This window comes from Anas acuta, chromosome 10 (genome assembly GCF_963932015.1).
Source record: "Anas acuta chromosome 10, bAnaAcu1.1, whole genome shotgun sequence".
In the NCBI taxonomy this organism is placed as follows: domain Eukaryota; kingdom Metazoa; phylum Chordata; class Aves; order Anseriformes; family Anatidae; genus Anas; species Anas acuta.
The window spans coordinates 104618-116670 of NC_088988.1; the positions used below are offsets into that span (position 1 = coordinate 104618).

The following is a 12053-nucleotide window of genomic DNA, read 5'->3' on the forward strand; positions in this document are numbered from 1 at the left end:
CGCGGCCTCGCGCCCGCCGCGGAACTCGGCGTTCAGACTGCTCCGGCCGCCGGCGCCGGGCCGGAAGCGCTGCGGTTCGGGCGGTTGCTAGGAAACCGACCGGAAGTCCCGCCTGCCGAGCCGCGGCTGTTGTTGTTGTGACAGGGACCGTGACAGCGACAGGCCCCGCCGCCCGCCACGAGTCCCTGCCCGCCCGCACTCGGGCCTCGCCGCCGCCGGCTCCGCTTCCTGCCCGGCCCGCGCCATGAAGTGGATGTTCAAGGAGGACCACGCGCTGGGTAAGGGCGGGCCCGGGCCCGGTGCTGCCCGCCGGCGGCCCTGCGCCGCCCCGTCTCCTGCGTCGCCATCTGCCCCGGGCCTCCCGACTCGGTACGCCCCGGGCAGCCCCCGAGCCGGTCGTCGCGGCTCTGGGCGGACAGCCCCCTGCGGCCCTCGCCGAGGGCTGGCGCGGTAACCGGGGACGGTCTCCCCGAGTAGCTGGGGTCTCGTCGCAGGGAGGCAGGACGGCCGCAGCCCCCACCGGCTCCCATGTCTGCAGCGCCGCTGACTCTGCCTAGGACAGCGGTGATAGATACTGTTACCATCCCAATGACTAATTACGAGTTTTGTTCACAGAGCACAGATGCGTCGAGTCAGCAAAAATCCGAGCCAAATACCCTGACCGTGTCCCGGTGAGTAACCAAGCCATCTTCATTCCAGTACGTAGAGGCGAAGATGGATAAGCTGTTCCCATCCTGCCTTCTCTTCTTTGACCAGATCCTACTACATAAATTCATCTTTCGTGTATTTATCTTCCATTTTGTGACAAAGATGTTTTAAAGAGGCTCCAAACACATTTAACTAATTCAGCATTCCCTCCTCTACCCCTATACGTATTCTCAAGTAAGCAACAGTGCCTGACTTTCTGAATGCTCACCACGTGTCTATGGTTTATAAGTGTCCTGGTTTCTTCTAATAGCAATTATATTCTCAGCAAAGACCCTATGCTTTCAATCTCTTGAAGATTTTATTCTGTGCCAGAGAGAGAATAAATTATTACACCTTGACTGTCATCCATCACGGCTAGATGAGTTTTGTAATTTTCCCCTTATTTAATATCTACCTGTAAGCAATCTGATCTTGAACCTACCTCATGTAAGCTCTGTTGTTTGAAGAGCCATTGCAAGTGGTGACTTTTCCTTTCTGCATTAATACTTGCTGCCTGCTAAATAGCAAATGACTTTTCTTCACTCTGTAACCCCCTTTATCATGTTTCAGCCAGTGAAATAACCATACTTCATGCTCTTCTGTAACAGCTAGCAACACATTCACATTCTCAACTAATATACTTGGGAGTAAAATTTCCACATTCCATCTGATCACATGCCAATTAGTGACATTCCTGTCTGACCTCTATGTAAGTACCTTAGCCAGTAGACAGCACAGACCTCTAACCATTTTGCCTTTTTCTCTTTCTGAATCAAACCTAGTCACAGCATCTTCTCCAGTTGTAGTCTGGCAAGCTCATCCAATCCTTGCTATTTTCCACTTGGCCAACTACCTAATACAGACTGTAGCATGCTAATAACCATATATCTTAACAAGTATACTTTTGCGCATTTCCAGAATATCTTTCACGACCCTAGAGGAAAAAGAGAGACATTGGAACTCATAGTATGAGTCAGAATTATGTGATACGTTATCGGGAACGGATAGCAATGTGTAAATAGATACGGGAATTAAACCTCAAAGTCCATCGTGATGCTTTGTCTAGGAAAATAAAAAAAAATCTGCATGATGTTTCAGATTGAGACACCTAACTTTTACAAAGTAGTTGGTATCAAATATACATTCTTTTGCATTTAGTGATCAAAAGTGTTTTGCAGACTTAATGCGTGTTTTCTTCTTTCCAGTCTGTAGTCTGCATCCAGAATGATGTAGGTCAGAGGGTTCTGACCTTCAGAGCAGTTCTCAGCTGCTGTCTCTGGCTCCATGGATTTGTAGATATTTCAGTAGCTCAAACATCTTAAGCTGTATTGAGATACCATATGAATAGCCCTTGTCCTAGCCTGGACCCTTTAGAAATAAAATGGGAGTTGAAAAGACACTCATGCTTCTAAAGCACTGCTATTTTAAATTTGCCTGGGCATCACATGATCCAAGGGTTAGAGGTATCTGCAAGTTTTACTAGAAGCAGTTCACCAATAGCCTTGACTTCCAGTTATGACAGCTTCTGCATCGTAAAGCTAAAATGCCTGGTAGATTATTGCAATCTCTTTTTTAAAGTATCAGATGTTAAAGCTTGAATGCTCCTTTCAGTCTGGTCTTGGTCTTCTTCACCCTTCCCATGTACTAAATTGCAAGGGCCACCTACTGTACCATCCTGTTTCTGTAGGCAGCACCAAATAAAAGAACCCTCCCCAGATCATAGTGTATTTTGTAAATTTACTCGAGCCTTAACTGTATGCTGTAGCAATGAGGAGTGCAGAGCTAAGCAACGGAGGCACAGCAACCTCTTGTCAGCCCTGTTTCCCCACATACTGCATTCTTCCTTCAAGGCCTAGCCTTGAAGGAACCATCAGGTTCTTTCCATAAGTTATACTTAATTCACCTTCCTCCCATATGTTGCTTTTTGCTTTGTTTGTGACCAACTTGCTGTCTTGCCTTCCTGTGGTCAATTTCTTAACTTCCTAACATATGAAGTAAGATAGTGTAATGTCAGTTCAGTGTAACACAGGAGAATAGCATCAGTGAGACAACAATAATAAGGTAGAACAAACGGTATGCTTTAAAGTGTGGTTACGCATATTCAGAATAAAACTTTTTTTTTTCCTGCTGTCCAGTGAAAAATATCAGTATGTTACTGCAAACCTGAATCTGTAGACATTCTAAAATGGTGATTAACATAGGCATCTTTTTTTCCAAGTCTATGTATCCCATCTGGCTCTTATTGATATATAACTCTTATGCATACTCATATATAGCTAAAACCAACATTTCATTAGTATGGCTTCCTTGTCGTCCTGTAACTTCATCCAACTGATGCTGTAATCATATTGTTGATAATATCATACGTAACATATACTGCTGGATCATTTCTCAGTTTAAGTTTAGTATGTCAGAAGCATACAGACAAGATCACGTCACAGCACATTTCTGCTAATCTGGTGGAGCACTCAACTGGCTTCATTGGCAGAGTAACTGGTACTCCAGGGCACGCTGCAGGCATGCTTCCTTTCTCTGCCTAGACTCATCATACAGCCTGGCTAAAATGCCTAGTGCCTAACTGTGGGAGGTGAGTAATTATTGCCAGATTAATTATGCAAACCCAGACAGTGTGGATGACAATTCAAAAGCTGTGCAGCAAAACACTTTAAAAAAAAAAAAACAAACAAACACATGGGATCTATGGCAAACTAGAACCTTACATTATACAATTTACACTGCAACTCTATCAGAATTTTGACTATATTCAGATATAACATGGTCTCTTCAGTATCTACATATCTTCATATCTACAGTATGGCTGCTGCTCTACTTAGCATGACAGTTTCTGAGATCCTGGTACACGTGTGATGATATTGGTACATATTCTGTGATGGTGCAGTATACTGCACAGATAAATACAAAATACTTAAAAAATAGTGAATCAAGTTATGCTTTACATAGAAGCCTAAGAGACATTTTGGCATCTTAGGATTGTGAACAGCAGGTGAAGTCGAAAACATTAGATTCTAGACTAGGCTGGTGGTTCTCCCTCTTACCTTAGTACTGATTTTTTTGTTTGTTTTTTGCTTTAGTGTTGATGAATTTTTTATTTTTATTTTTTTGCCCTTTTGCTATACTCCATATCAAGGCAATCAGTTCTGTCACATATTAGGAATGACTTGGGGCTTTGTTCAGAGGAGACAGTTAAGTTTGATGGGTAGAAGTGGTGTGTATGTATTAAACCTTTACTTCTTGGTAATTACTATTTTATAACTATAATAACTATTTTATCATATAACATTTTACAAGAGAATAGGGAATGCTCCTTGCAGACTACAGTTCTATGTAACACAAAATTTCAATCAATGACTGCCACTTTCTGTGTATGAGATACTGACAAAGACAAAATAAGCAGCATATGTACAAAGTGAGTGAGTGGACTTCACAATCACAGAATCATTAAGGTTGGAAGAGACTTTCAAGACCATCACCCTACTACCAATATCACCTATTAACCCATGTCCCTAAACACCAGGTCCAACCTTTCCTTGAACACCCCCAGGGACGGTGACGCCACCACTTCCCTGGACAACCCATTCCAATGCCTGACTACGCTTTCTGAGAAGAATGTCTCTAAATTTCCAACCTAAACCGTCCCTGGTGCAACTTCAGGCCATTCCTTCTAGTCCTATCGCTAGTTACCTGTGAGAAGAGGCTGACCCCCAGCTCCCTAAACCTTCCTTTCAGGCCGTTGTAGAGAGCAGTAAGGTCTCCCCTGAGCCTCCTCTTCTCCAAACTAAATCCCACATCCCTTCAGCTGCTTCTCACAGGGCTTATGTTCCAGACCCGTCAGCAGCTTTGTAGCCCTTTTCTAGACATGTTCCAAGACCTTGATGTCCTTGTACTGAGGAGCCCAAAACTGAACACAGTACTCGAGGTGCAGCCTCACCAGAGCTGAATACAAGGGGACAATCACGTACCTGGTCTTGCTGGCTACTCTATTCCTGATACTAGCTAGGATGCCCTTGGCCTTCTTGGCCACCTGGGCACACTGCCAACTCATGTTCAGGTGAGCATCTATCATTGTCCCCATATCTTTTTCCTCTGCACAGCTTTCCAGTCACTCTGCCCCAAGCCTGTAGCGCTGCACGGGGTTGTTGTGGCCAAAGTGCAGAACGTGGCACTGAGCCATGTTGAACCTCATCCCATTGGCCTCTGCCCATTGACTCATCCCGTCCAGGTCCCTCTGCAGGGCCTTCCTACCCTCTGGCAGATCGACACTTCCCCCTAACTTGGTGTCACCTGCAAACTTCCTGAGGGTGCACTCAATTCCCTCATCCAAATCATCAACAAAGATATTAAAGAGGATGGGCCCCAACACTGACCACAAGAGATCACTACTGGTGACCATTCTCCCGCTGGATTTCACTCCATTCACCACCACTGTCCGGGCACGGACATCCAGCCAGTTTTTAACCCAGCGAAGAGTATACCTGTACAAGCCATAGGCTGCCAGCTTCTCCAGAATACTGTGGGAGACCGTGTCAAAGGCCTTGCTGAAATCTAGGTAGACTACATCAAGAGGCTTTCCCTCATCCACCAGCTGGGTCACCTGGTCGTACAAGGAGATGAGGTTGGTTATGCAGGACGTGCCTTTCATGAACAGGCTGACTAGGCCTGATCCTCCGGTGGTCCCACCTACATTGTGTGATTGCATTCGAGATGACCTGTTCCATCACCTTTCCAGGCACTGAGGTCAAGCCTGTAGTTCCCTGGGTTTTCCATATCACTTTCCACTGCTGATTTACCAGTACTGCAGTCTTGTTGATTTTTTCATGACTCCAACACATTTGGAAGGAATATGTGAGACCAGAGGAGGGCCACGAGGTTGAATCAGAGGCTGAAGCACCTCTCCTGTGAAGACAGGCTGGGAGAGCTGGATTTGTTCAGCCTGCAGAACAGAAGTCTCTGGGGGGACCCTATAGCAGCCCTCCAGTAGCTGCAGGAAAGCTGGGGAAGGACTCTCTGTCAAGCAGTGCAGTGACAGCACAAGGAGTAATGTCTCTAAACTAAAAAGAGGATAGATTTTGGTTAGAGCAGGTGATTTATCAAAGCCTTCTGTTCATAGAAAAGCCTCACTTTCATGCTTATATTTTACAGGTCATAGTGGAGAAGGTCTCAGGATCTCAGATTGTTGATATTGACAAGAGGAAGTACTTAGTTCCATCTGACATCACTGTGGCCCAGTTCATGTGGATCATCAGGAAGAGGATTCAGCTGCCCTCTGAGAAGGCAATATTCCTCTTTGTAGATAAGACTGTCCCACAGTCTAGGTAAGAGGCTGTTCACTTGGTATTCAGAACCATATCAGAGGGACATTAACTCCTTTTGAGGCTTATTTGGTGATTTTTAGAAGGCACATATTTACAATTTAAATCTCGCTGCTTCCCTCCCCCCCCTCATATGTGATAAATATCTTGTTTCTCAAGCTAGGCTTAAAGGAAAGGTGACTACAAAATGTATTATCATTACTTTCATGGCAAGAGGGTAAGCTCTGGCATTTTATCTTTGGTTGAACATAGGAACAACACTGATATCATCAATGGCAAATAATCCTCAGTATAACAAAAAGGTTGCATGTTAAGTGCTCAAAAGCAAACACCATAAATTATTCTGAAAAAACATTAACCTACCTCTGTCAGTTCACAAAGAAATGACACTATATGTGAGTTACTGTTACTTTTTTAATCACTTTTTTTTTTTTAATATAAGCATGAAATGCAAAATGACTATAGAAAGGTTTTTCACATTGCTTTTGTATTGGAATACGTTGCAATGGTTGCCTGCTACATACAGAATAATATATAGAAGAAGCAGCTACTTACTATACAAGCTATTTTTAATATTCGAAGGAATAGCATGTAACATTATGTGGCTTAGATGCAGCATTATTCTTACTAACCCTTACCTCTGTAACAGTACTCCCAGGTAACTTGTCCAGACTCAGCTAGAAATATTTTTATTTAATTCATGATACACAATAGGGACCTGTGAACCTTTTTCTATGCTCTCTCTTCTGGGAGCATTAGGAACGTATTAGTGCCATCTTCTTAGTGCTATACAACTGCTAGCAACAAACAGGAAAGGAAAAGAAACGGCACATTATCTAATCTCACATTAATGATGAGATCTCTCATCTCTGCTGGAAATACAGGGCGCTGAAGCTTCAAGCTAATGGAAAAATGTTAACTTTTGTTAGCAGATAAAAATCATATTGATCAATGGCTACTTCTCTTGTAGGACAAATTTATTGCATAGACCACTAACTCTTGCCACTCTTCTCTCCTCATCCTGAAGTTTATCTACTATTTACCAATTTCCTTCTATTTCTAGTATTGCCTGCAACTCTCTCCAGTTCCTCTCATGTGGCATCCCTTTCTTATGGGTAAAAACCCATGACTCTTTTCCCCATCACTCACATTCAGTCTGCATCTTCCAGTTCACTAGTCTTTTCTCAAACAATCTTGGGAAGTCAAAGGTGAGCAGAAGCAACACCACTTGTGCACCTGACTAAAGTCAACTGCCTGTTTCATCTGTGCTTCACAGATGGTTGGAACAATTTACTGGCCAAGTAATTGCTTGGTTCTGTTACTGTTTTTCACAGTAAAGCATCCCACTAAAGACTACTTAAACTGTGAAGGGCCACATGCCTATCCTGTTAAAAAAAAAATAGTCCAGACATTCAAAATTTTATCCACTGAAAAAAACACTAGCTTTTAGCTAGCATGGAATTTATTGCCCACACATTTTAGTAATAGCACTACTTTAAGTCATCACTTTTTAACAATACAGAAAACAAAGCTTTAACTCCTCCAAACAACCTGGACCTCAGAGAAACAGTCCAAGCAGCATAAGTTTGGTGAACTTAAGACCATCTGAACATTCAAGACTACAGCATATGGAGAGAGAAATTAGGTTCTTCACACAAGCAGCAAGGTTTCAGTTCAGCTGCATTGAAAGATGATGCTACCAGGCTGTTAATCTTGCTATTAGTCACAGCATCAATAACATACAATTCAGAAATTGAAATACATCCAGTGAGTAATTTCTAATAAAAATAAGGAAGCATTTTCATAGATGTACTTATTAGGTACACAAGTAACAGAAATCTAGGTGTCCTGCAGGGAGCCCAGGATCATTTTGTGAAATCAGGAGTCAACTTTGTGTGTGTGTGTGTGTTTTAATTTATACATAGGACTTAATTTTAGCTTTTATTAATCTTTATGTGAGATTCTGTTACCATTTGCAACTGTTGTGATCCAAGCAAGCTGTTTCATTTTTCCCTCTTCAAGCTTAACTATGGGACAACTTTATGAGAAGGAGAAGGATGAAGATGGATTCTTGTATGTTGCCTACAGTGGAGAGAACACATTTGGTTTCTGAATGGTGGGTCTTGGCTACTATACCATCCTGCTGTGTATCTTGTAAATAGCTGATCATTTTCTGTTCTGACATCCACGTAGGTTTCTTCTATATACATGTATTTGTAACTGGATTTATTTCCTAATGTATCTATAGGTCTGGTTTTATTAGACTGTTAAATTATAAAAAAAAAAGTGTGTTTTTTTCTCATGGCTGTGGATTTGCAGAGCCTCCCTCCTTTAGGGGATACATTTAATGGCATTGATTAAATAATAAAGCAAAGTAGTGGAGCTACTAGAACATGAAAAGAATGCACATTTATTCTGTTTTAAGGAGTTAATTTATGAAAAATAAAAACATTAAATTAGTATTGGGAACACTGGATTTGCTAGGTTATCCTAAGCAGTAGCAAGATGCTGATCATGTTGAATCAAGGAAGTATGTTCTTCTTTCTCAAGTAACAAAGTACAATAAAAATTCCTACCACAAACAGTGATGTTACTTCTTTACTTTCACTTTGGCCACAGTTATATATCATTCACTAGATAGCATAAAACTGCTTACATTATTTACTAGATATTGTACTGCTTCTCAGCATTTGGGATGCTGCTGATGATAGAAGGAATAGACAAAGAGCTATCTGTTAGTTCTTAAGACCAAAAGATTCAGCACTATTACATGTAATCAGAAGTTTAAAAGCCAGGCCAGCGCACAGGCTATAAGCGGAGGAATAAATACCGTTGGGTTTTGGAATGCAGGACCTAGGTGAAAAAAGTATAGCATATAAGGAAAGGGCATCTTGAAGAAGGAACAATACAAATAGAAAACCAGAGAGCTGAAGAACAGGAAGGAATAATTTGTCCGTGAGTTATGGCCAAGAGAGAAATAACTGGTAATAACAGTTGCATGAGCAGCTTTAAAAAAAAATAACAGCAGTAGTTGTGTTATAGTTAGTTATATAAATATACATGTATTTTCCAACCAAAAATTTGGTAGGTATTGTAAGGAATTTACAGAACCATGTATGTGAAAAAATAGCTTTAATTCACTTGAAATGGACAGCTAGACTTAGAAATGCTGCATGCAGGATAAAGAGTTCAAGATCAGTTCCTCCACTTTATGAGCACTACCGCTCAAGCATGTGGCACGGCACAGCAAAAACAGAAAGGTTTGCCATAAAACCAAAAAAGCTGTTACTCATGAGGCTCTCAACTTCCTTCCAATTTGGCTTACCATAGCTACATGACTACCTCTACTTAAGAGGCAGAGGCAAGCTTGTGGCTCTGAACTACAAGACTGCATAAACAAACAAAACCACATGTAAGTACACAGTACTGGAGTTCATGCTCTGATATGAAAAGACAACACTGGGTTGGAAGAGTAGCATTGCTCCGGAGTTTGTGAATCAGCAAGGAATCACTAATTACAGTATAGGTTCTTAATAAAAGTATCACTTGATTTTCATGCTAAATGGTGTAGAAGACTTTAGTTTTTACAGTGTTTCCAGACACACTGGAAATGTTACCACTCTGTAAGCTTAAATCAAATTCATATTAGACTAAAATTCTCATGAATCCACCTTATGCATGGAATTGTGTTCAGCACTACAGGTTTTAGAGGTGCTGGCAGAATGACTCCACATTTGAAGAGATAGGAGCTTATGAAACATTGATACTACAGTATTACTGGGACTTGTCACAATAACAGTGCTGCACGTGCTTACTACATCTGAGAATGTGCAGTTAATTTCATTATGCCTTTCATTATTTGAAATAGTACTGCAATGTATAGCAATGCCTTAGTTAACACTCCGTCCGTTTCTTTCCAGAATGCGTTCCGTCCCTTTCTATGGACTTACTATTACCATTTACTCCAAAACATTTTGATTCAGAGTGGTTGCAGCTGTGATTTTTAATACATTTTTCTGCTGGAAAAATGTTTCCTTTGAGCTTAAATGTCTCAGTTTGTCTACAGTATTAAGTTTGGTGGTTTTCTTTTTTTGCTAGCTGCTAATAAGAAAACGTACCTTAGCCCTCACAACTGCACAAGAAAACTAATTACATGCTAGCACAAATATATCTAACCAAAACAAGGAAAGATGAGGTTTTCAAGGAAAGATAAGGTTTTATTGCCAATGTTATGATTCATGTGACTTTTGGAATACCCCTCATAAGCCTCTAAAAACAAACATAATTACTCTCTTAACTTCTCTGTAATTTTTAATTAGTTTGATTTTAGAAGCCCAGGTACCCAAGTAATTCCAGAGAATGCAGAGATAAAGGCTCTAACATCTACTTTCCTTTGTATCTGCAAATGTACTTGAAATGTCAAGAAAAAGATTTTCTTTTGAACTGCATACCTCTCCTTTAGAGAGGACAGTGTGTCTTTTAAATTGATTAAAAGCAGTTTGTCTAGAACACTGGGTCCCATATAGTCTTTTCTGTTAACCCTTAAGGACTGAGAAGGCATTTCAGTCTAAACACTGAATGAATCACAGAAGCACAGAATTGTAGGGGTTGGAAGGGACCTCAAGAGACCATTGGGTCCAACCCCCTTGCCAAAGCAGGTTCCCTTGAGCAGGTTACCCGGGTAGGCGTCCAGACGGGTCTCGAATATCTCCAGAGAAGGAGACTCCACAACCTCCCTGGGCAGCCTGTTCCAGTGCTCCTTCATCCTCACTGTGAAGAAATTCTTTCATATGTTGGTGTGGAACTTCCTGGGCTCCATTTTGTGGCCATTGACCTTTGTCCTGTCTCCACAAACTACCGAGAAGTTGGCCAAATCCCTCTGTGTCCCACACTTAAGATATCTGTAAGCATTAAAAAGATCCCCTCTCAGTCTTCTTTTCTCAAGGCTGAACAGACCCAGGTCTCTCAGCCTTTCCTCACAGGGAGGAAACCCTATAGCCCATAGGCCCTGTATCATCTTAGTGGCCCTCTACTGGACTCTTTCCAGGAAAACCCTGTCTTTTTTGTACCGGGGAGCCCAGAACTGGACACAGTACTCCATGTGAGGCCTGACTAGGGCACAGTAGAGGGGAAGGATCACCTCCCTTGACCTGCTGGCCACGCTCCTTTTAATGCACACCAGGATCCCATTGGCTTTCTTGGTCACCAGGGCTCACTGCTGGCTCATGGTCAACCTGTCGTCCACCAGGACCCCCAGGTCCTTCTCCTCAGAGCCTGTACTTCTCCCTTCTCCCCCAGCCTGTACCATGTGGTTGTTCCTTTCCAGGTGCAGGACTCCAAATTTGGAGTTGTTAAACCTCATTTGGTTTCTTCCTGCCCATCTCTGCAGCCTATCCAGGTCTCGCTGAATGGCAGCACAGCCTTCTGGCGCGTCAGCCACTCCTCCCAGCTTTTTATCATCGGCATACTTGCTGAGGGTGGACACTATTCCCTCATCAAGGTCATCGATGAAAATGTTGAACAAGACCAGACCCAGCACCAACCCCTGAGGAACACCAGTAGTCATAAGTCTCCAGACAGACTCTGTGCTGCTAATCACCACCCTCTGAGCGCTTCTGAATAATGAAGGAATTGAATAAACATCTCACTATTCTTACAGTAACATTTCTATATAGCCTTAAGCTTACTTGAAGCGTCATCTAAAGAAACAAACACTAGTTGAATTTAGATGGTCTTTCCTCAAAAATTATTTTGCGTAAACCACCACTGCTGCAATGCGCTTGTAATGATGCTATCAGATTCTCAGGACAGTTACGCTCTAAGGAAGAACCTGTCAACTGCATTTGGTTGCCAATTTTACTCTTAACACCTTTCTTTCCTTCTTACTGACAGTAGCTTTTCATAAGTAACTCACTCAACTATTTTCCTGCTTATACCTCAAGCATTTCCTCCAGGCATGGTTTCATAACCATCTAGTAGTTTCTAACCATCAGAAGGAAGCCTGGCTCCAACCCACAGCAGCACAGCCCTAGCTCT

General features: G+C 42.3%; 1 protein-coding gene across 2 annotated transcripts; it reads left to right on the forward strand.

The window, feature by feature from the left end:
- The first annotated feature begins 47 nt into the window (after nt 1-47).
- GABARAPL2 (GABA type A receptor associated protein like 2) lies at nt 48-11681 on the forward strand. 2 transcript variants are annotated; one of them, XM_068693325.1, is made up of 5 exons: nt 48-278; nt 616-671; nt 5848-6020; nt 8040-8133; nt 11407-11681. In XM_068693325.1, the coding sequence occupies exons 1-4, from the start codon at nt 245-247 to the stop codon at nt 8128-8130; spliced, it is 354 nt and encodes a 117-aa protein (XP_068549426.1). In that variant the 5' UTR covers nt 48-244; the 3' UTR covers nt 8131-8133; nt 11407-11681. The 2 variants fall into 2 exon arrangements, with proteins under 2 accessions (XP_068549426.1, XP_068549425.1); XM_068693324.1 differs by lacking the exon at nt 11407-11681 and having other exon boundaries at nt 8040-8599.
- Nucleotides 11682-12053: the final 372 nt, after the last annotated feature.